General features: G+C 45.9%; 2 protein-coding genes across 7 annotated transcripts in view; one reads left to right on the top strand and one right to left on the bottom strand.

Moving 5' to 3' along the window:
• Positions 1-17,767: 17,767 nt before the first annotated feature.
• Positions 17,768-23,342, bottom strand: DBI (diazepam binding inhibitor, acyl-CoA binding protein). 2 transcript variants are annotated; one of them, XM_012468392.2, is made up of 4 exons: positions 23,210-23,342; positions 21,986-22,103; positions 19,502-19,564; positions 17,768-18,068 (listed from the first exon to the last, which is right to left on the bottom strand). In XM_012468392.2, the coding sequence occupies exons 1-4, from the start codon at positions 23,216-23,218 to the stop codon at positions 17,995-17,997; spliced, it is 264 nt and encodes an 87-aa protein (XP_012323815.1). In that variant the 5' UTR covers positions 23,219-23,342; the 3' UTR covers positions 17,768-17,994. The 2 variants fall into 2 exon arrangements, with proteins under 2 accessions (XP_012323815.1, XP_012323814.1); XM_012468391.2 differs by having other exon boundaries at positions 22,818-23,222.
• CUNH2orf76 (chromosome unknown C2orf76 homolog) overlaps positions 23,137-27,676 on the top strand; it is an 84,136-nt gene continuing 79,596 nt past the window's right edge. For 4 of the 5 annotated variants that reach the window (XR_002478063.2, XM_021667919.2, XM_021667920.2 and 1 more), the window contains exon 1: positions 23,437-23,480. The gene's annotated coding sequence lies outside the window, so the exon portion shown is untranslated. Of the gene's footprint in view, positions 23,157-23,436; positions 23,481-27,676 lie in introns of those variants that run through there. The other variant, XM_064382834.1, reaches the window with a different exon arrangement.

Raw genomic sequence — 27,676 nt, 5'->3', positions numbered from 1 at the left:
GGCTCTGTATGTCTGCAGGATCTCCATCTAGCATATCTGCTTGTGTGTTCTTTTCTTCTTTCATCACTCCATGTGTATTCTTTCTGAAATGAGACACTTGGTTGCAGAAGATGAACTTTGTAGACCAAGGAGGATGTCCTCTGAGCAAAGGCATTAGTGGTGGGTCCATGATTCTATCAAGGTTTCCAGCTCCCATGCTGCTTTTCCGATTATTGTTCCCCCAATTTTATCTTCCTCCCTATAATGGAATTATATATCCATGACCTTTGCAATGAAACTCTGTAGCGTCTCCTGCTAGAGTAGGCAGAGTGAACAGCCCTGCCCTCGGCTGAATGCCGGGGCTCATATCTGTAATCCTAGCACTTTGGGAGGCTGAGGTGGAAGCATCACCTGTGGCCAGGTGTTCAAGACCAGCTTTGGGAATATAGTGAGAGTGACTTGAGGTAAAAGGTTTTTCCACATTCCTTACATACATAGGGTTTTCCCCACTGTGAGTTCTCTGAAATGAGTTGAGGCTTGACTTCTCCTGAAAAGTTTCCCCATATATATTACATTCAGAAACTTTCATACCTATCTGTGTTATCTCATGGGCAATGAGAGCTCACTTATCACAGGATTTTTCATATTCTTCACTTTTACAAAGAATCTCTCCCATATATGAACAGGCTTATGTGTCAATAATAGTTGTCTCCCAGAGCATCGCTTGAGCCCAGGAGGCCAAGGCTGCAGTGAGCTACAACTGTGCCATTACACTCCAGCCTGGGTAACAGAGTGAGACACCGTCCCAATACTGCTACTACTACTACTAATGATAATATTGCCTCTGTGTTAAATGCCTTTCTTGTCCACTCTATTTAAAATATTGCTGCCCAGTTTGAATCTTGTGTTGCTGCCTAAAATGCTCATGATGTGATTTATCAGTTAAATTATGGGCATCTAGATTCTTTCCAGACTTCATCTCATTAGGAGCACTAGGGACAAACATGTTCTGACGTGTATTAAACACCTCAGGCCTCATTGCTGAATGGTTTCCATTATTTAAATTTAGGTTTAAGATACAGTTTGTTGAAAATTACGTTTTTCCCAATTCAACTCTTTCCTTCGTTGATGCATTGCTGTTGGTGAATGCAACTTGCCACGAGTGTCAACGGTGACTTTCTTGGCTCCTTTCAATTAGATCATCCACTATGCAGACATCTGGGAGGTTCTGTTTTAGGGGTCCTTCTACCAACCACGGCTCTGCTCCTTGTTCCACTTAAAGCTTACTTCAGGTTTCATAATGCAATATCCCCAAAGTTCGAGGCTGCTGGAGGTCTCTGGCATCACATCCCTGTCCATGGTCCTCTGAGCATCACCTGGGTTCTACCATTCCTCCCAGGCGAAGTTCAAAATCATGTCTTCCAAAGATATCAACCCCAGAGATTTATTCACCTTTTCTTGCTTTTGGAAATAGACAGAGGAATCTGGCAGGGTAGCTGAGAGAGGTGAATGCAGCAGAGTTGTGAGAGAGCCGGCATACCCTGGTCTTAGTTTCTCGTGCTCAGAATAATCTACACATCAGCAGAATCCAACCCCAGAACTTCAGAGCAGCTGGGGAAAGCCACAGGGTCCAGAGTTTCCAAACCAAAGATGGTGAGAGTCAGCAGCTATTTTATTTTTATAATAAATAGAAATGGGGTCTCCTGTTTTCCAGACTGTTTTCAAACTCCTTGCATCAAATGATCCTCCTGGCTCAGTCTCCCAAGTTACTGAGATGACAAGCATAAGCCATCAAGCCTGGCCCTCTTTGACACATTTTTTTTTTTAAGACAGGGTCTCACTCTGTTGCCCAGAATGTAGTGCAGTGGTACAATCTTGGCTCGCTGCAGCCTTGACCTCCTGGGCTCAAGCGATCCTCCCATCTCAGCCTCCTGAGTAGCTAGGACTACAGGCACATGCTACCATGCCCAACTAATTTTGTTTCATAGAGACAAGGTCTCACTGTGTTCCCCAGGATGGTCTCAAACTCCTGGACTCAAGCAATCCTCCTGCCTTGGTCTCCCAAAGTGCTAGGATTACAGGTGTGAGCCATCCTCCCTGGCTTTTGACACATTTTAAAGTGGCCCTGCCAGATCTTCCCCATTCAGGATCTAAGAAAGATTAACAGAGTCTCCTTTCTGAAGCTTCCTGTATATACACGTCAAATCAATCTGTATGCCTTTTCTTCCATTAATCTACCTTTTGAGAGTTGACTATTCAGTGAAATTTCAGAAGGCTAAGAGGAAAGGTCTCCCTTGGCCCCACCGTTATGGCACAGGGAGCGGGATCACCAAAGCTGCTCTGTTCTTCTGGAAGCTGCAGTGAAGAGAACCCAGGAACCTGACAAGCTGGCAAGAGGGTAAGAACTTCTTAGCAGTCAGGCTCCTGGCCTCTCTCTCGGTGCAGTCTTGTGGAGCGCATGGTGAAAATCACTGTTTGTCTCTTCTGCAAGGATTCTGCAAATCCTTCGAATGAAAAAAAAAAAGGATCCATGGGACTATTCCTGGGTATAGCAACTCTGGTATAATTTTGGTACATTTTGATATGATTATTCATACTGTTTTACCCCTTTACTCCCAGAAACAGGTTTTTGCTTTATGTTTCTGTGTTGTTCATAAAGAGGAGTGTTGGATAACATTCCCGCTTGTCTTGTTTTATGGCCTTGAGAGCTTGACTGGTGACTAAATGGGACCTCTTTCTGTCTCCAGCTTCTGCGTGTGTGTGTGTATGTGTGTGTAATTTTTTGGGTCATGTCAGGTTGCCAGCCTGAAAATGCCTGGAAACCGAGATTGTTTTTGTTCTGAATGTGCTAAGCTCTTGGGAAGTTTTGCCATGAGAAGTCCCGTCCACAAGGAGCTTTTGTCATGTCACCGTTTGTTTCCTGGTTAACTGTGGCAACAAGAGTCTTTTGCTATCTAAGCTTATTTCTGGGAAAATAGAGGGATCTTTGGACTTGCTTCTTTTCTGAAGAGGCTATTCAATTGGACCACTATTGGAATTAAATACATCATTGAACATTACGGCCAAAATATTGATCCTTTAAAATCAGACTTCTAAATGTAAAAATAAAGGAGTTAGACTTCTTATTCCAAACAAAGGATGGGAAGATCAAATTTAAAGGACACATAATGGTGTCATAGCTGGCCTTAACATTTTCCTGACTAAATTTCACCTGTCTGCTTTGGATTCCATGCAAGGTTAACAGTGGAGACTGCTCCAATTTACAGCTTTGTAGTTAAAATTCCCGTTATGGCCTGGTTTCCCTTCTTCATTGAGAATCAGTCCCTTTTGTTTTGATATTTATGTGACTTTTGAAATATTGGAATGTTAACTATTTTTGTTTCATATAAAATCTAATAAGAGATTAGAAAAGATTTTTAATTTTTTTTGTTTTTTGTTTTCCCTTGAGATGGAGTCTCACTCCATCACCCAGGCTGGAGTGCAGTGGCACGATCTTGTCTCACCGCAACCTCTGCCTCTTAGGTTCAAGCAATTATCCTGCCTCAGCCTCCTGAGTAGCTGAGACTACAGGTGTGCACCATCACACTCAGTTAGTTTTTATATTTTTAGTAGAAATGGGGTTTCACCATGTTGGCCAGGCTGGTCTTAAACTCTTGACTTCAGGTGATCCAATGGCCTCAGACTCCCAAAGTGCTGGGATTACGGGCGTGAGCCACTGTGCCCTGCTGGATTTTTTAATTTTTAAAATCTTGTTGAAAAATTATTTTTATTTCAGTAGTTGTGGTACAGGTGTTTTTTTAATTACATGGGGGATAAGTTCTTTAGTGTACTCATCACCTGAGCATGTACACTGCACCCAATATGTAGTCTTTTATCCCTCACCCCCTTCCACCCTTCCCCTCAAAGTCTCCAAAGTCCATTATATCATTCTTAAGCCTGTGCATCCTCACAGCATAGCTCCCACTTATAAATGAGAACATACAATATTCGGTTTTCCATTCCTGAGTTACTTCCCTTAGAATAATGGTCTTGAAAGGATTTTTTAAAAAGAGCCCTTTGGTTACAAGTCAGCTTGATCGATAGCTGATATCCAAGCTCGATACATATATTTAAAAGGCCTTTGTGGTGATTTTTCTCTTTTTGGATACTGTTTTTAGGAATTTTTTTTCAGTCAACTGAAAACTTTTAAAAATTATGTGTGACTGGGCACAGTGGCTTATGCCTGTAAGCCCTGCACTTTTTGAGGTGAGGTGGGTGGATCACCTGAGGTCAGGAGTTTCAGACCAGCCTGGCCAATATGATGAAACTCCATCTTTACTAAAAATACAAAAAAATTTAGCCAGGTGTGGTGATGGGTGCCTGTAATCCCAACTACTCGGGAGGCTGAGGCAGGAGAATCACTTGTACCCAGGAGGTGGAGGTTGCAGTGAGTCAAGATTGGGCCACTGCCCTCCAGCCTGGCAACAGAGTGAGACTCTGTTTCAAAATAAATAAATAAATAAATAGGTGTTTGGTTTTTTTGTTAACTTCGTTTCTTAATAATTGTTCTCCCATTTACTTTCACTTCTCCTTTCTTTCTCTTTGTCACCTTCAATACCACGTGGACAAATCTAGAGAAGAGTTCTAATGACTCAAAACCTTTAAGGAACTCAACCGCCACGGTTTTTGTTTGTCTGTTTTTGTTTTTGTTTTGTTTGTTTTTCTTGTGGACTTTCAACAGTCATGGGCAGATTCTTCTAAAGGCTAAAGCTTTTCTCTTTTTCTCACTGTATTACCTGATCTCCTTGGCTATTGTGGGTAGCAGAAATTACTTGGTATTTTGAGAAAACTTGCTTATAGTTTGCATAATGACTGGGCAGGAGACACAGTTTTACAGGTGACTGATGGCTGCTGTTTATAGTAAATGGTTATTACTAGAGGGGACTGCCTGTTTCTTTGCATATTTGGATAAGAAAAACGTGGTTTAGGCTTGATATGGTTTGGATCTGTCCCCACCCAAATCTCACGTTGAAATATAATCCCTAATGTTGGAGGTGAGGCCTGGTGGGAAGTGACTGGATGAGGGGGCAGGTTCACATGAATGATTGAGCGCCATTGCCTTGGTGCTGTTCTCAAGACAGTGAGTGAGTTCCCATGAGATCTAGCTGTTTAAAAGTGTGTAGCACCTCCCCCAACTCTCTGGCTCCTGCTACAGCCATGTTGTTGGAGCATTTTGCTCCATCGCTTAGATAAAACCAGGTTCTTATCACACAACTGTAAGGTATGACCATGCTGTGGACGGCATGGTGACCCCCGTGACCCGCACATACCCCTCAGGGGTGCGTTCCGGAATTAGAAAACCTGAAGTAGCTGGAAGGAAGAACAATCAACCCCAGCTGCGCCTAACTAACTTGAGACTTTCTTCTGTTGTTTCTTATTCTGGCCTCAGTTGACAAGGCCGTTGGACTTTGTAACTGACCTTGGTCAACCTCGTGACTCCACACCCTACGACCTCCTCCCAGCTTGCAAAAAACCACCCTAATGTCACTTCTGTAACTTTCCACTATTTACCCCAAATCTATAAAACCAACTCCTATCCCTCCACTTTCCACTGGCTCCATTTTTGGACTCAGTCCGCTTGCACCTGGGTGAATAAACTGCCATCTTGCTCACACAAAGCCTGTTTGGGGATCTCTTCATTCAGAGCATGTGTTTTAATATTTGGTGCCAGAAACCCAGGATGGGGGAACTCCTAGGGGAGACCAAACCCACTGTCCCTGTTCTCCTTGTGCTCCCTCCATGAAGAGACCTACCTATGGCCTAAGTTCATCAGACCAGCCCGCAGACCCACTCACCATCCTCAGATTAGGTAAACGGTTTGCCTGTTTGCCTCAACTCTCTTCTTTAGCCCTCTGGATGCCTGTCAACCTCCTTCTCCTTTCAGTTTCATTTCCTCTCCCTTTCACCTGAGACAAGAAAGACAGGACTTTCCATGAGGTTCATGATCAGAAAAAATCCTGTGTAGGTCACGGAACTGGGAAGAGTCTTCCCTCGGTGACTGATCATTGTGGAGACGTCTGCTCTGCTCACTCACTGGCACTCATAGGTGATAGATCAACTCGGAGGACGCCCCCTTTGACTGATTCAACCCGGGTTCAGACCAAGGTTTAGTCAATCTTCAGTCACCAAGCCGAGGAGATCTGGGAAGGATTCGGTCTGGGAGCTTTGGGTTGGAGCTCCAGGAGCTCTGGAAGCAGCGGGTGAATAAATAGCCTCGTATTCACCTTAGACACCTGCTAAGCTGCTTGGTCGCGCATTCACTTTCCTAGTATCTGTCGCTCTTCTTAAACTATGGGCAGCCTCCCGCCCTCTACTTCTCCTTCCTCTCCCTTTGTCTGCATTCTAAAAAACCCCAAAACTCTCCAGCTATCATCTGACTTAAAACCTAAGCGTCTTATTTCCTTCTGCCATACCGCTTGTCCACAATATAAATTGGACAATGACTCAAAATAGCCAGAAAACAGTACCTTTGATTTTTCTATTCTGAAGGATCTAGACAACTTTTGTCGTAAAATGGGCAAATGGTCTGAAATTCCTTATGTCCAGGCATTTTTTTATACTACAATCCCTCCCTAATCTGTGCTCCTTCTCTCCCTCTGCCTGCCCTTCCTGCCTCTGCCGGCAACCAAGAATCCTCCTTGTCCACCAACTCTTCCGACCTTTCTTCTCCCTGCCTGTCCAAACTAGGCCCTAATCCAGGACCTAACCCCCGCCCCCCAGAGCCTCCCTCCTCTTCCTCTGCCCACAACCCACCTCCTTATGCCCCTCCTGTCACCTCCCCACCTCACACCCCACCCAGCTTACAGTTTAGTCCTGCGGCTACCCCATGTGCCCCTGCCCAACAATGCCCCCTTCGAGAGGTGGCTGGAGCCAAAGTCATAGTTGGAGTGCATGCACCTTTCTCTTTATCCAACCTTTCCCAGATCAGCCAATGGTTAGGCTCCTTCTCATTAGATCCTACTAAATATATACAAGAGTTCCAACTTAACCCAGTCCTATAATCTCACCTGGAGTGACTTAAACGTCATCCTTACTTCCACTCTCACCCCTAAAAAACGTTTACTATGCATTTTATCACCCAATCAGTCCCTGACATTAAAAAGTCACAGAAATTAAAATCTGTCCCTGAAACCCCACAATAGGAGTTAATCAACCTTGCCTTCAAGGTGTTCAACAGCAGTGGCAGCACACCTCAGAGGCTTGCCTCCACCATAAGACAAACCCCAGCCACACCACCAGCAAAAAGACTTCAAAGCACCCAGACTGCAGCATCTAGTCACCCCTTCCGGACCTTGCTTCACATGTTGGAAACCTGGCCACTGGGCCAAGGAATGCCTGCAGCCTGGAATTCCTCCTAAGCACTGCCCCATCTGTGTGGGACCCCACTGGAAGTTGGACTGTCCGACTCATGTAGTTGTTCCCAGAGCTCCTGCAGCTCCAACCCAAAGCTCCCAGACCGAATCCTTCCCAGAGCTCCTCAGCTTGGTGGCTGAAGACTGACGCTGCCTAAACATCTCAGAGGCTCCCTGGACCATCATGGACGCCGAGCTTCCGGTAACTCTTACAGTGTAGGGTAACCATCCCCTTGCTAATCAACTCAGAGGCCACACACTCCACGCTGCCTTCTTTTCAAGAATCTGTCTCCTTGGCCTCCATAACTTGTGGGAATTGATGGCAAGGCCTCCAGGCCTCTCAAAACTCCCCAAGTCTGTTGTAAATTAGGCCAGCACTCCTTTCCACATTGTCTTCTAATTATCTCCACTTGTCCATTTCCCCTGTTAGGCCAAGATATCCTAGCAAAATTGTGTGCCTCCTTAACTATTCGTGGGCTACAGCCACACCTCATTGCCATCCTCTTCCTCAAACCGGTACCTCCTTCAATAGCTCCCCTTATGTCCCCCTAACTTAACCCTAGGGTGTGGGACAGCACCTTTCCATCCATTGCTACAAGTCACTCACCCCTCCTCATCTCCTTAAAACCTAACCACCGTTACTCTGCCCAGTGCCAGTACCCCATCCCACAACAGGCTTTTAAAGGCCTAAAGCCTGTTATCACCCATCTATTGCAACATGGCCTTTTAATTCACCCTCCTGCTTCTTCAGCATCTATACTCAAAGCGGTATCATGTATCCCCTTCCAAAGCCCAAATTTCTTCCCCATCTATTATAATCCTTTGCCAGCATACACCCTCCCTGCCAGCCATATCCAGTTAATTTCCCAAACCCCAACTCCATCCACTAAACAACAGCTTCTCTCCTTCCTAGGCGTTGTAGGATACTTTCACCTCTGGATACCAGGTTTTGCCCATCTAACCAAACCACTTTAGGAACTTAACAAAAGGAAACTCAGCTGACCCCACAGACCCAAAATCCTTCTCCCATTCTTCCTTCTGTTCTCTAAAAAAGGCCTTCAAGACTGCCCCTACTTTAGCACTCCTCAGCTCCTCTCAACTCTTCTTTCTCTATACAACAGAAATAAAAGCCTGTGCCATCGGAATTCTTACACCGGAGCCAGGCCCACGACTGATAAGGGCAGTCATAGCACCAGTAGGTTTTCTGGCAGAGATACTTATGCTCTTTTGCATAACTTTGTTCCCATCCAAGGGAACCACAGCCACCCCCTGCCCCCACCACCAGAAGTATAGGCATTGATGGCTGCACAGGCATCAAACCTTAGGGTGACCTGCTTTGGATATCCCTTCTCCTCTGTTTTAGCTATTAACTTAGTAGGGCTGTTCCATTGCCCTGTTAGGAGTTTAATTTCAAAAATAGTATGTGTAGGGGGCTCTGATGGGTCATAGCAGACATAGGGTTGTCCATCCCCTGGATTACACACCTTATACTGAGTACCATTATATAAACAGGTTCCCTTCTGTGTCCCTGTACACTCATAATAACTGTAGAGCAAAAGAATGGCAGTAACTTTCAAAGGACTTCTTGATTTCTGCCTTAATCTTGTTATTTACCCAGTTGTCATTCAGGAGCAGGTTGTTCAGTTCCATATAGTTGTGTGGTTTGGCGTGAGTTTCTTAATCCTGTGTTCTAATTTGATTGCACTGTGGTCGAAGATACTGGTTGTTACGGTTTTCATTCTTTTGCATTTGCTAAGGGGTGTTTTACTTCCAACTATGTGGTCAATTTTAAAATAAGTGCAATGTGGTGTTGAGAAGAATGTATATTCTGTTGCTTTGGGATGGAGAGTTCTGTAGATGTCTATTAGGTCAGCTTGGTCCAGAGCTGAGTTTAAGTCCTGAATATCCTTGTGAATTTTCTGTCTCATTGATCTGTCTAATATTGACAATGAGCTGTTAAAGCCTCCCACTATTATTGTGTGGGAGTCTAAGTCTCTTTGTAGGTCTCTAAGAACTTGCTTTATGAATGTGGGTGCTCCTGTATTGGGTGCATATGTATTTATGATAGTTAGCTCTTCTTGTTGCATTGATCCCTTTACCATTATGTAATGTCCTTCTTTGTCTCTTTTGATCTTTGTTGGTTTAAAGTCTGTTTTATCAGAGACCAGGATTGCAACCCCTGCTTTTTTTGCTTTCCTTTGCTTGTTAATATTCTTCCATCTCTTTATTCTGAGCCTATGTGTGTCTTTGCATGTAAGATGGGTCTCCTGAATACAGCACACTGATGAGTCTTGACTCTTTGTCCAATTTACTATTCTGTGTCTTTTAACTGGGGGAGTTAGCCCATTTACATTTGAAGTTAATATTGTTATGTGTGAATTTGATCCTGTCATTATGATGCTGGCTGGTTATTTTGCCAATTAGCTGATGCAGTTTCTTCATAGCGTCGATGTCCTTTACAATGTGGTATGTTTTTGCAGCGGCTGGTACCAGTTTCTCCTTTCCATACTTAGTGCTTTCTTCAGGAGCTCTTGTAAGGCAGGCCTTGTGGTGATAAAATCTCTCAGCATTTGCTTGTCTGTAAAGGGTTTTATTTCTCCTTCACTTATGAAGCTTAGTTTGGCTGGATATGAAATTCTGGGTTGAAAATGCTTTTTTTTTTTTTTAAGAATGTCGAATATTGGTCCCCATTGTGTTCTGGCTTGTAGGGTTTCCACAGAGAGATCCACTGTTAGTCTGATGGGCTTCCCTTTGTGGGTAACCTGACCTTTCTCTCTGGCTGCTCTGAACATTTTTTCCTTCATTTCAATATTGGTGAATCTGATGATTATGTGTCTTGGGGTTGCTCTTCTCGAGGAGTATCTTTGTGGTGTTCTCTGTATTTCCTGAATTTGAATGTTGGTCTGTCTTGCTAGGTTGGGGAAGTTCTCCTGGATAATATCCTGAAGAGTGTTTTCCAACTTGGTTCCATTCTCCCTGTTACTTTCATGTACACCAATCATATGTAGATTTGGTCTTTTCACATATTCCCATATTTCGTGGAGGCTTTGTTTCTTTTCACTCTTTATTTTCTAATCTCGTCTTCTTGCTTTATTTCATTGAGTTGATCTTCAATCTCTGATATCCTTTCTTCTGCTTGATTGATTTGGCTATTGATACTTGTGTATGCTTCATGAAGCTCTCGTGCTGTGTTTTTCAGCTCCATCAGGTCATTTATATTTTTCTCTAAGCTGGTTTTTCTAGTTAGCAATTCATCTAACCTTTCTTCCAGATTCTTAGCTTCCTTGCATTGTGTAAGAACATGCTTCTTTAGCTTGGAAGAGTTTGTTATTACCCACCTTCTGAAGCCTACTTCTGTCAATTCCTCAAACTCATTCTCTGCCTTGTTTTGTTCCCTTGCTGACGAGGAGTTGTGATCCTTTGGAGGAGAAGAGGTGTTCCGGTTTTTGGAATTTTCAGCTTTTTGCCCTGGTTTCTCCCCATCTTCATGGATTTATCTACCTTTGGTCTTTGATGTTGGTGATGTTGATACTATTCCTTTCTGTTTGTTAGTTTGCCTTCTAACAGTCAGGGCCATCTGCTACAGGTTTGCTGGAGTTTGCTGGAGGTCCACTCCAGACCTCCAGACCCTGTTTGCCTGGGTATCACCAGTGGAGGCTGCAGAACAACAAAGATTGCTACCTGTTCCTACCTCTGGAAGCTTCGTCTCAGAGGGGCACCCACCAGATGCCAGCCAGAGCCCTCCTGCATGAGGTGTCTGTTGGCCCCTACTGGGAGATGTCTCCCAGTCTGAATATACAGGGGGTCAGGGACCTGCTTGAGGAAGCAGTCTGTCCCGTATCAGAGCTTGAACACTGTGCTGGGAGAATCACTACTCTCTTCAGAGCTGTCAGGCAGTGATGCTTAAGTCTGCTAAAGCTGTGCTCAGAAATGGCCCCTTCCCCTAGGTGCTCTGTCCCATGGAGCTGTGGTGAGCTCTGCCCAGTTGGAACTTCCTGGCAGCTTTGTTTACACTGTGAGGGTGAAATCACCTACTCAGGCCTCAGGTATGGTGGATGCCTCTCCCTCTACCAAGCCTGAGCATCCCAGGTTGATCTCAGACTGCTGTGCTAGCAGTGAGCATTTCAAACCAGTGGATTTTAGCTTCCTGGGCTCTGTGGGGGTGGGATCTTATGAGCAAGGCGCTGGAGAGAATCTCCTGGTCTGGTGGTTGCAAAGACCATAGGAAAATTGCAGTATCTGGGCCTGAATGCACTATTTCTCCTGGTACAGTCTCTTGCAGCTTCCCTTGGCTAGGAAGGGGAAATCCCCCGACCCCTGTGCTTCCTGGATGAGGTGACGCCCCACCCTGCTTCGGCTTGTCCTCCCTGGGCTGCATCCAGTTTCCAACCAGTCCCAGTGAGATGAACTGGGTACCTCAGTTGGAAATACAGGAATCACCTGCCTTCTCTGTTGATCTTGCTGGGAGCTGCAGACCAGAGCTGTTCCTATTCATCTATCTTGCCCAGAAAAGCCGCATGTATATTCTTATATGTTGTGCTTTTATTTCTATGGAATAAATTCTGAGAAATGAGAGTACTCTTAAATTTAATATCCTAATATTAATAGAGGTTGCCAGATAATTTTCCCAGAATGGTTATAATAATTAAGATTTCTCCATTCAAGCATGCAGTAGTCTCAGTCTTTTCATTTTTGCATACTTAATAGGTATAAAGTGAATTCTCATTGTAAGATTAATTTACACCCCCCTGACTCCTTCAGAATTTAGGTATATTTTATGTTTGTTGGTCATTTAAATCTGCTCTTCTATGAACTGTCTTCCCATTTCTTTGCTTATTTTTCCTCTAATTGTCTAATTCTTATCAATTTGCACAAACACTTTACACATGGATTTAAGTCTGTCTATCCACTGCATAGCAAGTATTTCCCAAAATCTATTTTATGTCTATTGACTTAATATACAGTATCTCATGTTCATAAATTTGTAATTGATCTGCTGTGCTGTGCTTTTAAAGCCTCTGGTTTTCCAGTCTCAGTTTGAAAGGTGATTGTTCCTATGTTAAATGTGTAGATTCTTAGATTTTTTTTTTAGTAATTTTTATTTTTTTTCACATTTTAAATCTTTAAGCCACCTGAATTTACTTTGGTAACTAGAGTAACAAAAATTCATTTTTTACAAGTTGAAATACCAGCCTTACTGTGTTTTACTTATCATTTATTTTATAATTTATTCATGAATTTTCTATTCTGTTTCACAGACGTATTCATTTATACCTGCATTTCTAGATGGAACCAATGTACTTCTTACATATATTGATTGATATCTCATGTCTCCCTAAAATGTGTAAAATCAAGCTATGCCCCGACCACCTTGGACACATGTTGTCAGGACTTCCTGAGGCTGTGTCATGGGTGTGCATCCTCATCTTTGGCAAAATAAACTTTCTAAATTAACTGAGATCTGTCTCAGATTTTCAGGGTTCATACCCACAAGGCTTGATCTGTTTTTCATTACTAATACCTGTTGCTAAAACTGTTCAAGCACCCTCCCTCTAGGCCCAGGGATGATCATGGTGCAGGTGAATATGTGAGACTATAAGGGCCAGTTTCGAGGGACAGAATTACTCTCCAAATCAAGGATGGGCACACAGATGCTTAAAGAGCTGGCCAACTTAGGGACTTTGCTTCCTAGGCCATTATGTGGCCCCTTTTCATCCACCCCAACCATAAATAATTTTCTGTTTCTCATAGACTTAAAAGAGAATTGCCAAGGACATCAAGACTCCTGAAAATGAAGCCTGCTGGGTATAATTGTTCCCCGTTATGGGGTTTAAGAAACTAGAGATATGGGCCAGGCGTGGTGGCTCATGCCTGTAATCCTAGCACTTTGGGAGGCCGAGGTGGGTGGATCACCTGAGGCCAGGAGTTCAAAACCAGCCTGACCATCATGGTGAAACCCCATCTTAAAAAAAAAAATATATATATATATACACACACACACACACACACACACACACACACACACACATATATATGAAACTAGAGATATGATATAATTTATTGATTACTTTAGAACAAGTTTCTAAGGAGACTGCAAAAAAACATTTTGGCACAACAAAGGTCTCTAAATTCCTTAGCTCAAATAGTTTTACATTGCTACATATTTAACTAAAACCAAGATTACAGTGGCTCACTTAATAGAACTTATAGATAAGCCAATTTTATAACCTTGCCTTTTGGCTTGGTTTTTGGCTCTTGGTTTTAAGGTTGATGAGTGCCTGCCCACCTCCATTCTCATTTGGCCTAGAACATTTAATTGGCATAAGTCTTTGGGCTGTAAGTTCCCTGGCAATAGGAGTTCCACCAAGGAACAGAATGGGCATGGGGCAGCCAGCCAAACCATCCCGGCAATAATATGGGACAAAACAAAAATTTGGCCATTTATGCTGCCTCTGGCAAATCCCAGCCAAAGGGGGAAAATGAGAAATAATTGTGTTAGGCACTTCTTAGTGTTGTTATAAAGAAACACCTGAGACTGGGTAATTTATAAATAAAAGAAGTTTAATTGGCTCATGGCTCTGTAGGCTGTACAGGAAGCATGGGGCTGGCATCCACTCCTGGTGAGGCCTCAGGAAGCTTCCAATGATGGAAGGCAGCGTACATGTCACATATGAGAGCAGGAGCAAGAGAGTGAGGAGGGGGAGGTCCCAGACTTTTAAACAACTAGATCTCAAGTGAACTAACTGAGTGAGAGCTCACTCAACCCCAAGGGGGATGGTGCTAAGCCATCCATGGGGGATCTGCTCCCCTGATCCAATACCTCCCACCAGGCCCCCTCTTCCACACTGGGACTCATGGTCCAACATGAGATTTGCAGGGGACAAACATTCAAGCCATATCAGTAATGAAATCCAAGCTCCCCAACCAAATGAAAAGATCCCCTTTTGGCCAAGGGGAACCTAGAGAAGCCTTGGAAGCTGAGTTGCTGGGCATGATGGGAGGAGAGTTTGGACACACCTCATTACACAGTCTCCCTGGCTAACTACCATTAGGCTATCTTCTCTAAGGGCTAAACGGAAAGCAGCCCTTTCCAAAGACTCCACACTGATAATGTAGATTGCTAGCTTATCTTCCCAGGTACAAAACAAAGACAAAATGAAATTAATTGTTCCTTCACCCCTCCCTGAGACATCTACTTCCTCTATTCTCTTTTTCTTCAAATTTTATTTTAGTAAAATATAGACTTAGTGGGCACTGTCTGAGGACTCACAAGTATGTAACCATTCCCCTCACTGCCAGCCCCCACCAACCCCTTTAGGGAAATTATATAAAACCTCCTGAGAGCTTCTTTGGAAAAAGAAACAACCACAGATCTGTCTATGTGGCTTGTGTGTTTTTCCCAGGCACGCCCTCAAAGCTGGCTTAATCAACCTTGATTGATGGGGACACCTGCCTCAGTCACTCATTTTGGTTATCAACAACTACATAAAAAAGAAAATATTTACAGTTTAGACTATTACTTAGCAAGGATACTTACTGAAAACCATAAAATAAGAAAATTATAGACCAATGATTCCTAGTCTTCCAAGGGTTGAGTTGTAGCTGAGGCAGTGGGTTGCTGCCAATAAACAGGTAGATTCTCTGCATGGCAGGGGAGGAGGGGGCCTCCCGTGGCACTTCTGTTGTGCTGTGGTTTACAGCTTTTGGGCAAGAATGAGTCTTCATCATCTTTAAACCCGAGGGTCCAGCACAGGACTTCCTTTATTTTGGGGTTTATTCTTAGCTATCCCAAGTCCCTTTTAAAGAGAGATTGAGTGTGATCACAAAATAAACAGGAGAAAACACATTCTGAACTTCTCTGCCAAGACCGGCTTGGCTGTGGAGACCTTAACCCAGGTGGCGCTGAAGGAATTAAGAAACAGATACAGAGACAGAATTCAAAAGGTAGGCTCAGGGGGCTGACAGCCTTCCCAGCTGAAAGCCTAGAGTAGATTCTGACCCACATATTTATTCTTTACATTCCAGTGATCCGTTTAACAAGCAGATGCTCCATGTTCTTTCACTGGTTAAAGGTAAACTAACCAGTCAGTTAGTGTACGTTCACTATAGGTTAAAGATGAACTAGAAAGCATTCTTTACAAGGGAACAATGGAAGCAGAGTCACATGTCCTGTGTTTAAAGAACTAGTTCTTCTGGTGTGAGACATATACATATTGTTTACTGTTTTAGAACACCTTGAGCAGTTTTTCTGCTTTGGGGGGCTTGGTTTGCCTTGCCGCCACGATCAGCAAACAATATAATATATTTCATCACACACATCAGAATTTGCTCTCAGCACTTCTCTTTCCATGGGAGGTGCAAAGGGCACAGGCCTTGCCTTGCCCTGACCCAGACCCCAAAGGCACAACTGTGCAAAAGCCACTCCCACTGGTGATGTCTCTTGGCTCATTCTCAACTTCAAATACCTATAATTTAATTTTAAGCACCCTTAATCACGTGGATACTTCAACTACCCCCTCATCACTTCCCAGCCCAAGTCTGGTTCTGATCAAGCCAGCCAGCCCTGGGGGCTTTCTCTTTCTCCTTCTGTGGCTTTCAGTGGACACATGACCTTCTGCTCAAAGCCAGCTTATTGCTGAAGAATAAGAGGCTTACAGAGATGACATTCCTATTTAATTTGGGCAGCAACTGAGTGAAAGCCCCACAACTTGTAATTCAGCGGCCTTTCCATGTTCCCTTATGTCTGGCTCCTGATCCTCAGTCCTGGTTTCCAGACTTATGAATCTTGGAATATTCGTTTGGGGAGGACATCCTTAGATAACCCACCCTTACTTGCATGGTTGACCACTACATTGCTGAAGCCCTGCTAAGATGAGGAGCAGCACTCTGCCACTAGGCCAGGCTGGCCTGCCGGGGAGACCTTCGGGCCATGAACCAGCTGCTGTTTGGTAGGCACTGCACTAAGCACTGACCCATTTTGTCAGCACTGTGAGGTGCAGATTCTACCCATTTTCCAGATGAAGGAACTGAGGCTCAAAAGGATACATGATTCAGCACTGAGAGACTTAAGCAGGATTCACAAATCAGTGTGTCAGCAAAGCCAGATTCCAGCTAAGACAGACCAGAGGTGCTGTGGGCGCTTCAGGCAGGTGACGCCTGGTGATACCCCCACTGCCAATCTCATTTGTCTCCAAGTGACACCCTGTGAGCCAGTCCTGGGTAGTACAAGGGCTCCTGTGACAGTCACAGGAGTAGGCGTAGCCCTAGGCTACTGGTGCTCTCAGAACTGCACAAACACTACTTTCTGAGAAACCAGTACAACTACTTTCTAGTGAGAGGAGGGCATCTCCCAGATCTGGCTATGACCCAGTCATCTGAGTGGCTAAAAAAGTCTCTCTCATCTGTGCCTCACTCCAGCTTTGGAAGTGGGACCTCCTTGTCTAAGCCACTCTTCCAAAATGAACTGCACAGTCAAGGGACAGACTTCACACCAGCACCTTATGCTAGCTCAGAGGGACAGATGCCACTCATTGCAACACAGCAGAGATGCAGAATAAGTGGCAGCCAGGGGCCATGAGAGGGAACATGATGGAGGGGGACAAATAGGGCCTTCCTGGCCAGTGAGCCCTGGACTTGGATCCAGTTAAATCAATTCTGAGCCTTAATTTCCTCACTCAAATAACGGGCACAGTAATACCCATTACACAATAATGAGATACAATCCCTATTGCAAAGGACAATGGGATTGTAAATTCAAGAGCTGGAGGGGAACACGTGGCAAGAAGGGTCTAGACAGCTGTCTCCTTTTTTTCATCATCACCTTTCAACAACCTATGTTCTACGTCCTCCAGAGTCAAGCTCCAGCCTTTCTCCTCCGCAAGCTCCCAGTGTTCTGCTCTCCACTATCTGTAGAGGACACCCCTTGCCCACTGACTGTTGCCCACAAAGCTGTCTGTGGCTTCCCCTGGGACTCAGGGAACGCCTCCTGTCAGGTGCACACTCCATTCTTGATGGGGGCTTCCAACCTGGCCTGTGCACTCTGGAACCAGGGACTGGCTGGACCTCAGACAAACTTCAAACACTGTAAACCCTGCCACACATAGGGCCCTGGCCAGGAATGCCCCCGACAGAAGTACCTGCAGACTGAGGTCTTGGCCAGCCTGCCTCACCTTCCTCGGTGTGGCTGAACCAGGAAGGAGGAGAGAAAGGCTGCTTCTACCATCCTCTTCCTCCCCACAAAGGGCCAGCACACCCCGGGCTAGCGCTCAGGGCAGGACTGCCTGCCTCATACTCTGCTAGATACGCAGCTGAAGCACTTCCAGAAGAGGCCTTTAGAAAAAGGAAACAAGGCCGAGGTCAGACGGAGTAAATTATCTCAAGAACTCAGATCACTAAAATTCTTTAAATTAACAAATACACTTTTAATTGATCTCAGATAAAAACTACTCAAGGAAGGTCAGTAATTGTTTTAGTCCCTAATCTGTTAGAGCCGTATGGTGAGCGGCCTTGAGTAGCTGGGTTAACTGGTTATTTTCCTGAATTCCCACCATCCGTGGTATTAGAAAAAACAAGGCATTGTCTCAGTTTAAGATAAACACACGGCCTGGCAACAAAATCCAGTCCCTCACATCCCGTATTTTTTCTTTAGCTCTTCCACTTTGTTGATGTAAGCCTTCATGGCATCTTCCTTGGTAGTCCCTGTAAAGAATCAACAGGATTATTTGTCAGGGAGGCAGCATGCTAGGAAACAAGCAGCCTCCGGAGCCCCAGGCAGCTCTGCTGGAACTCTCCGAGGCCCAGTTTCTCACTTAGAAAGTTGGGGTTCTACTAATTACATGTTGGAGGAGACAGTATTCAAAGTGAATGCTCCACAAGCCACTGTACTCAGAAAGCCTGGTGGGGCTGGCCAAGTCCTGTCGCTCACCTGCTGGCCACCTGCATCCTCCACCTGTCCTGGGGGAATGGCCAGTGTGAGCCTCAGGAGAAAGGCACCACCCTCCAGACAGGCAGGAAACTGTCACTGTTTCCTGGTGACTTTACTGGTCCTGCTAACTCTTGTGGCTGGCATTGGCTTTGGCCTTTTCAGTATCTCTGTGTTTGGGCTCCAATCTCCCACGGCTGTTAAGCTGGCAGTGAAAAAGCAAAGCCAGGCACCCCCTTCTCCCCAGAGAGGGGCTATGAGAAAAGTTGCAGGACCTCTGAGCAAAAATAGCTGCTTCTTGGAGGGGAATGAGACAAAACTTTGTCTTCTTGCTGCAGTAGAAAGGACACTGAATGTATCCTCAGAGACAGTGACACATAGTTTCCTGGATTCTATGGTGAAGGAGAGAGACCCCCTGAAACTCAGAGCTTGTTCTGAAGCATGGGAGAGTACATGGGGCCTGAGGATGGTATGGAAATGTCCCATGAAAATGGCCAGGCATTCCCTTCCCAGTTACTTGCAGATCCTAGGAGTGTGTTTATTGTATTGTGGCCCTTTCTGAATTCAAGGGTTTCTCATTTGTAGAAAGACAGAGGGCTTATTCAGAAACTAGCCAGCGGGAACACTAATGTTGCCAGGAGCTTTGATGCCAACTCTTGGGTCTTGCTGCTGCAGGTGGCACGTGATTAAGTAGGAGCTTGGATACTTCTTGGCTGCTGGTGCTTAGCATATAATGGCTCCATTCACTGAGCCTACGATGCCAGCAGCTTGCCATGCATTAGCTCATTCCCTTCTTTTATGTACCTTTCTGGCTGGGAGGGAACTGCGGAGGGCCACGGGAGATAGGGGGTCATCACCTAGCCTGTGGGGGAGAGAGAGGGAGCTGTAGACAGGAAACCACCCCTTATTCTGAACACATCCGAGCCCACGCCAACTACATCACTTCCCAATCTATTTTTCAACAGCCTGGTCCCCAGCCCCTCCTCTCTAGATGATACTCTTGCTCAGAGATGGTGCTTTTAGAAAAGGCATAAACAGTGTCAGGAGAAAAAGTAGGTGGCCCGGTTTTTTCCCATTCTGGCACAGGTCAGACTGGTTTCCTGAACGTGCTCTGTTGACTTTCTTTTCTCTCCTCTTCCCTTACACGTCATAATGAAGACTCTTTCATTACCGGGTTTCACAAATGAGGGAAACTGATTAGAACAATTACCTTTCAGCTCATTCCAGGCATCCCACTTGGCCTTGCCCTTGAAGTCCAACATCCCGGGCCGTTCTTAAACCAGAGAAGAAAAGACATTAGATCTGCTTCAAATTCTAATGGAGAACTTGATAGACCTTGCCATGAATGCCATCTTCTATTACACCTGTTCCTTCTAGACTCTGTCATGGGGTTAAATGGGGCCAGTAGTGTGGGTTCTGCCTTAAGAAAACCAGATGTATGGCAATCCAAACTTAAAATCTAGAGAAAATAGGAAGAACACTATTCTCATTACAAGATAGTCTGTCTTATAAGTGAAATGACTCCAAAATTTCTCTTCTTAAAAATTATACTTTAATTATAATTTTTTAAAAAAACATACATTCATAAAGCTACAGTGAAAAAATACTATAAATTTTCCTTGCTGTTAGCTGCCCAATGTCTCTCCCTAATCATTAACGTTATCAGGGGTCCTTTCCTATAAACTATCTGTTTATATTCTAGCCCCATTTTTCTACCAAATTGTTAGTCTACTTCTTACTGATCTGTGGGCATTTTCACTGAGGGTAAGGTTTCTTATATACCTGTTACCATCTGCAGTCAGAAAACACACTCACCACTTCCCTTGTTGTCCTATTTCACTACCATGCCCAGCTCCAGAGCCAAAGGGAACAATCAGAGTCCACAGCCTGAGCACTGTGCCTGAGAAAATGTCCCCGAGCGCTTTCAGGGAAGTGTTCCCAGGGACATCTGAAACAAACTGTACTTGCGGTCAGAATCCTAGAGCAGCACCCCTGGACACTCTCTCCACAGCCCTGGGAATGGAAATGTGCATGTACATTTGCAACGTCCAATTCAGGAGCCACTTGCCACACTGAGGACCTCAAATGACTACTAAGCACCTGAAATGTGGCTCCTGTGAATGAAGACTAAACTTGATTTTATTTAACTATTTCTATTTTCAGTTAATTTTTTTTTGAGATGGAGTCTTGCTCTGTTGCCCAGGCTGGAGTGCAGTGGCACAATCTTGGCTCACCACAACCTCTGCCTCCCGGGTTGAAGGGATTCTTTTACCTCAGCCTCCTGAGTAGCTTGGACTACAGGCACGTGCCATCATGCCCGGTTAATTTTTGTATTTTTAGTAGAGACGGGGTTTCACTATGTTGGCCCCATCAACATAGGCTGGTCTCAAACTTGGGACCTCGTGATCCACCCACCTTGGCCTCCCAAAGTGCTGGGATTACAGGTGTGAGTCACTGAGCCCGGCCTCAGTTAAAATTTATATAGTCAAATGTGGCTACTGGCTATTATACTAAACTGCTATGTTTGCACTATCATGTTTTATAATCGTGTAATAGGGCTGTACAGTAAAGCCCTAGAGAGCGCTGATAATACCCTTTGATCAGGAAGTGATAGGTTCCCACGCCAGTTAACCTAGACTCATGTGAAAACCGGTAACTCTAGTAAGGGCACAGGCCAGTCTCTGTGAAAATACTGTTTGTCCCAAAAGTATCTCAGCACCTCTGGCCTCCTCTGCTTCACCTTTCCTTCCCCTCCCTAGGAGGAGAGTTTATAAACTCACTGTAAAACTCATCTTCGCCATAAGACCTTCCTCAACTAAGTGTTCCGTGTGAGCCCCAGTGTTTGATTTGGCACTGCCTGTGATCCTTCGCTCTGGGTGCCATTTCTTGCTTCCAACTGGCTAACAGCCAGTCCACCTGCTCCATCTTCCACCCCAGCTACTGTGGAAATGGGGACTGTGCTCACCTTCCTCCTGAACAGGGGCAGTGGAGACCCTGCTTCTGTGTTGCCATGACAACTCTGAGTCCTTGCACAGAATGCACTGTGCTGTTGCCTCAGTATCCACTGGTTTCAGGGACTCATGGGCAGAATGAAACCTGCCCAAGGCAGGAAAGATGATGTTATTACAGATGTGACAGTCCAAAGCACAGCCTCAAATTCTGTGCCGAGATTTTGGGACAGGGAACAGGTATCATCAGGAAGGCACAGACTTGTCAGTGAAATGCTCTGACCTGGCCCAGGTGTTTCTCTGCTCCTGACATCAGGCTTGGCCAGGCTGCCAAGTACTCCAACTTTGATCCTGCCCATCTGGGGTAGAAGCTGAATGGCTCAGCAATGCTACCACTGAGCTGAGAGCCTAGAGCAAGTCTTTCCCAAGCTGCAGCCTTTGCTTCTTCCCTAGCAGAGAGGAGCTGCTGGCGATAACCAGTAAAACCCTTCTAAAACCAGGATTTGAATTCTGCTACTGGAGACACTGAGAATCCTGAACATGGTCTTTTCCACCCCAGGAACCATCGGTGCTTCGGGATGGGAATTGAGTCTCTTCGCTCCTTCAATCCATGCAACCCCTTCCACCATCTTTCCATACCCACGTGCAGAGCAGAGCCTCAGGCAGTTTGAGAATGAAGTTCCCAGGTACTTGTAGCAGAGCCTGCTTTGATGAGCAGAGGCCCTTCCAATCCCTGCTCCACATACCTGTATTTATGTCGCCCACAGTCGCTTGTTTGTAGTGGCCATAGATGAAAAGCATCTCATCATCTCCTGGCTTGGTCTTAAGGTTCCTAACTTCTTCTGCAGCTTTCTCAAACTCAGCCTAAATGGAAGCGAGAGAGGAGAGGACTGAGGACCTCCTCTAGGTGTGAGAGGGCAGGAGTTCTGCTGTGGCCTGAACAGAGCTCAGCTTCAGGGATGGAGAGGTGGGAAAGGCTGCACCCTTCCTGCAGTGCAGACCCTGAAGTGTGTCTGCCCCACCCTGCCCCAACAGGGCAGCTAGAAAGATTCAGCAACACAAGCAGGAGAAGCCCGTCCAGTTCACTCATTCGATCGAAAACCATATATCCAGCGCTCTCACTAACGCAGGCATCTGGTCTGGAAATACAGGGGTAAAGAAAGTGGGCTAACCCTTTGCCCGCAGTGGGTGTCCACTCCGCGCGAGGAGCAGCGCGGCCAACTGCCCACCAGGCCAGGCACTAGGGAGTGGTCGGGGTTCCAGAGAAGCCCTGGCTTGGGGATAGAGGTGGCACAGCATGCTCGAAACAGCCGAAAGGGGACAGGGCACGAGTGCCGCGGTGTCAGCGCCGGAGCCCGCAGGTCCCCTCCCCTCCCTTGGGGCCCGGGCGTTCAACACCGACCTCTGTCTCAGTGCCCGGATTGGGAAAGGCAGGCGGGAGGAGCCAGAGGTCGCCCCACAAAGCTTGGTCCCAGACAAGGGTCTACACTGGAGGGAAGGGAGGGGTCCCTGGGTCACCTCTCCCCGGGCCGCGACTCTTCCCGCACGCGGAGCACCCGGCCCTGTACTTCCCCTGACCTCCAAGCTCCCGGCCATGGCCTACGCGCTCCCCTACTCCGCCGCGACGCCCTGCCTGGTGCTTCGGGATGGGGACTGAGTCTCCTCGCTCCTCCAATGCGTGCAACCCCTTCCCTCATCTTTCCATCAAGCACCCTCGACTCCCACCCCTCTTCCGCTACACCGCGAAGTCCACCCCATGGGCAACTTTCCAGCAGTGGCGGGGTGGGCAGCAGATTTAGAAATCCCCAAACGGAAAGTCCCGCTCACAAGGTTCTGTCCAACGAATCAGAGCTAGGCATGGGTCCAGGAGGAACTGTGGGGCACAGAAAGAAAGAGCCCGAGAGCTCCGGCTGCCAGGTGAGCCCCCCCGCCCGCTGCACCTTCGGAGCCTGGCTGTGCACGCGCTGTACCTGAGACATCCTGGCCGGCTTGCAAGAACTCCACGGAGCCCGCGGAAAAGGCGAGGAGTAGGAAGCGATTGCTCAGACTGAGCTGGCAACCGCCTTCAGAGGCGCGGTCTACTCGTCCCAACTCTGCTCGGGCGAGGACCGAGAAGCCAATCAGAAGCCAGCTCTGCGCTAGGGGCGTGCCCAGCCCCCGCCGCGGCGCCAGCCCCGCCCGAACCCACGTGGGCCTACTCGCGCATGCGCTGAGAGGAGCCGAAGGGGACGCCGGGAGCAGGTGGGGACCGCGGAAGTAGGGCGTTTAGTCCAGAGGCCCAGAGTTGGTCGAGAGTTATGTACAGGCCTGGGCCGCTGTGGGGGCGGCACGCGGGGGAAGGAGAGGGGACGGAGACCGAAGAGCAGAGATCCTTATATTTCTTTTCTTTCCTTAAATCTCTTGCTTGGCAGGAAGAGGCCGGAAGTTACATCTTTGGAAAAGTAAACTCAGACCTGGGGATGGCAGGCGGGACCCACTCCTCTCTTGGGGTCTAGAGGAGACCCCCGGGGATGGTCCCTGGTGAGCTGCGTGATGGTGGAAAGCTGGACTGGTCTCCAGAAAGGCGAAGCCGAGGCCTCTTCCTCTGAACTTTTGGCACGTTCTTTGACTTGCCTGTGGCCTTAGTTATCATCCTGTATTGCACATTTATGTTTGTGGTGCATTTCTCCATCTGGTGCGTTAAAGGCAGGGACAGTATCTTATTTGTCTTGATGTAACAAACTTGGATGGGACCAGGTGCTCAGCAAATATTTGTTAAATGAATGGCTGTTTATTGAACTGTTGGGTATCTTGCACTGTTCAAGACTCTGGGAGACAGCAGTGAACAAAACAATGGATCCCTGCAATCTTGCAACTTAATAGTAGGGACAGTAGTTTATACAGTAAGTTAAATACAGAGTTATTTAGGGGCTTAGAGAGTTGGAAGTTTATAGTTTTAAATAGGGGAAGGGGAGTATTGAGGGAAGGTGACATTTGAGAAAGTTCCTCAAGGAGGGGAGGGAGGATTCCAAGCTGAGAACAAGTGTAAAGGCGTCTGCAGGGAACCCGGGGAAGAGTAGAAAGATGAGGCTGGATAGTTCTGGAGGTGGCAGGCTGGCTAGGTGATGCAGAAGTTGGCCATCACAGGGACTTTGACTGTCATTCTGAGTGAGATGGGAAATCGTAAGAGGGTTTAATCAGAGGATGAGGAGACTGAGGGGAACGTCTTGCAAGATTGTTGCAGAGGCTAATCTACATGGGAACAGAAAGCAGCACAGGTGCATGGAAGTGTTTAAGGATCGATGCTTAAGCTAAAGGAAGACTTCTCTGGCAGTGATTACAAAGGAGTTGGGTGAAGAGAGGGAAATTGTGGAAAATTATCTGGAGATCATTAAAAAAGCAAAATCATACCTCTCTAATTCCTAATTTGTGGCAAGAGGGCTGGACTACAAATCTCTGCCCTCCCTATACCTCCCCCCACCTCCCCGCCCCCAACAGGGAAGGTAGAAGATTTCAGACTTGCTAACTTAATGTAGGTCAGGTTTTATGGAATGTTTGGGAAGAAATGAAGATGGAATAGGGAACAAATCTAGAATTTTCAGTCTAAGAATAATTTTGTTTGTGGAAAGGAAAACCAAACAAGTTAACAAAAATCGTGGCGTTAAATATGGGGAAAGTACACTGAAGTGTAAGAAATGCAGGTTTCTTTGAAAATCACAGTTCAGAGGTGCTTTTTCCATTTGAGTCCTGGATTTGATTTTGATCTACTTGGTCTTTACAGCTTCCTTGATGGAAACTCAGATTATTGCTTGTGTGGGCCAGATTTGCGTCAAATACATCTCCTAGTCAGCAGGTTTTAAGTTACGGTATTGCTGAGGTTATGTACCTTAACAATGCAATTATCACTTCTCAAAGATCAGTTGCTTTACCTTAGTTTTTAGTTTTAAAATTTTTTGTGTGTGTGATGAGGTCTCACTCTTACCTAAGCTGGAGTTTAGTGGCACAGTCTCAGCTCTCTGCAGCCTTGAACTCCAGGCCTCAAGTGATCCTCCCACCTCAGCCTCCCACGTAGCTGGAACTATGGGCACAACCACCATGCTTGGATAATTTTCTTATTTTTGTTTTTTGTAGAGATGGGGTCTTGCTATGTTGTTGGTCTTGATCTCCTGGGCTCAAGTGATCCTTCCACCTTGGCCTCCCAATGTGCTGAGAGTACAGGTGTAAGCCACTGTGCCTGGCCTTGCTTAAGTATTGCTTTTCATAATTCTGAGAGTGCAAGATCCTTACTCTGTTTATGTCCTGGTTAGCAACCATAACGTGTTATAAATTATTTTATTTACTGTTATTTTAATTCACTTTTCCACTGTCTAACCCCTGCCCCTACCTCCCACCAAACACACATAAGCCAGGAGGATGGGGTCATTGTGTATCAGTCACTGCTGTATTTCCAAGTGCCTGGCACTTCTTAGGTACTCAACAAATAGTTGTTGAATGAATAAAGTGTTCTTCTCTCTATGAAGATTTATTCCCTTCTGATCTAACTGTGAACTTGGAAACCATCTAAATTTGTTAGAACTGAATGTAAAATTATGGGCTTGAGTAAAGTAGATGAACTGTGGTGCAAGAACCATGTAATCTCTTTGTACCACTCCCAGCTTTAGAAGCAGAGCACCTGGAGATGAGAAACGTGCCCAGCCAACTTGTCAGCCATATTGACCCTGCCAATCAATAGAGAGGCCATTGTCATTGTTATAGTTTGCATTCACATCTGGGGATACCACTTTTTATTTATTTTTTATTTACTTATTTTTTTTCATAGATAACGCTCTTGTTTGCCGCAGGCTTCACTTGCTGGATCTCAGCATAAAGCCAGATGGCCAAGATCAATCTCTCTCTCTCTCTCCCCCTCTCCATCCCTCTCCCTCCCCTGTCTCTCCCTCTCCTCTCCCTCTCTCTCCTACCCTCTCTCCCTCTCTCTCTCCCCTCCCTCTCCTCCCTCTCTTTCTCCCTCCCTCCCTATCTATCTATCTGTCTATCTATCTATCTATCATGTATCTATCTATTTTTTTTGAGACGGAGTGTCTTGCTGTGTTGCAGTGGCACGATCTTGGCTCACTGCAACCTCTGCTTCCTGGGTTCAAGCAATTCTCCTGCCTCAGCCTCCTGGATAGCTGGCATTTGAGACATGCACCACCAAGGCTGGCTAATTTTTTGTATTTTTAGTAGAAGTGGGGTTTCACCATGTTGGCCAGGATGGTCTCTATCTCCTCACCTCACGATCCGCCCGCCTCGGCCTCCCATAGTGCTGAGATTACAGGCATGAGCCACCATGGCCGGCCCGATCTATCTATTTTTTGAGACAGGATTCACTCTGTTACCCAGGCTGGAGTGGAGTGGCACGATCATGGCCCACTGCAGCCTTGATTTCCTGGGCTCAGTTGATTCCTCCCACCTCAGCCTCCCCAGTAGCTGGTACTACAGGTGCATGCCACTATGCCTCACTAATTTTTTGTATTTTTTGAGGAGGTGGGTTTTTGCATGTTGTCCAGGTTGGTCTTGAACTCATGGGCTCAAGTGATCCCCCTGCTTCAACCTCCTACAGTGCTGGGATTACAGAACTGAGGAGTTATGCCTGGCCCTGGCAAGATATATTAATAAGTGAAAGCAGTTCTTGTTCAGTGGGTAAGAATAGTACTTTAATATTAAATTTCTTAATATAAATGAAACCTCTATTTTCTAAAAGTAACCTAATCACCAAAAAATGAACTACAATTACAGGAGAGCTTCCTAGTTGCTCTAGTAACTGGAGTTACTAGAAGGCAAGGGTTAGGGCATCCACAAATAACAAATTACATTTATTCTGTATTTTCTTTCCAGTTGCTTGGAATGTGACTCCTGTGGCAGGGCTCCAGCAAACCTGGAAGAGACTAGTTTTAAAGGGAAGAAGGCATTTCGGAAATGCTTCTGGATAGGATTGGGGAGGTATGGGTGGAGTGGAGTTGAGGGCTTTGTGAAGGCTGAGGGAGGTGAGAGTTGGGGTGTGTGTGTGTTGCAGGGGAGGGTAAGAATGAAGCCTGGCTTTCCTCATAACTGTGGTGAGAGGAGGCCTGGCAGCTGGAGGTGTTAGCAAGCCCTTTGCCATTCTTATCCTCTCCTTCCTCTGGATGTTCATCTTCAGAGGAATTGCAGCAAAGTAGACATGAGAGAAGAGTGAACACACGTGTAGCATGCACATGTTAACATGTGTACCATTTTCTTCTTCCTCATCTTTCTGCCTTCCCGATTTGGACTGGGGGTGGTTAGGGCTGAGATGGTTAGGGCATGCTCATGTTCACATGTATACCATTTTCTTCTTCCTCATCTTTCTGCCTGGCCGATTTGGACTGGGGGTGGTTAGGGCTGAGATGGTTAGGGCATGCTCACGTTCACATGTATACCATTTTCTTCTTCCTCATCTT

This window comes from Aotus nancymaae, unplaced genomic scaffold (genome assembly GCF_030222135.1).
Source record: "Aotus nancymaae isolate 86718 unplaced genomic scaffold, 86718_ANA_hifiasm-v0.15.2.pri h1tg000029l, whole genome shotgun sequence".
NCBI lineage: Eukaryota > Metazoa > Chordata > Mammalia > Primates > Aotidae > Aotus > Aotus nancymaae.
Note: the sequence above shows the minus strand (reverse complement) of the source record. Positions and strands in the feature narration are given on the sequence as shown.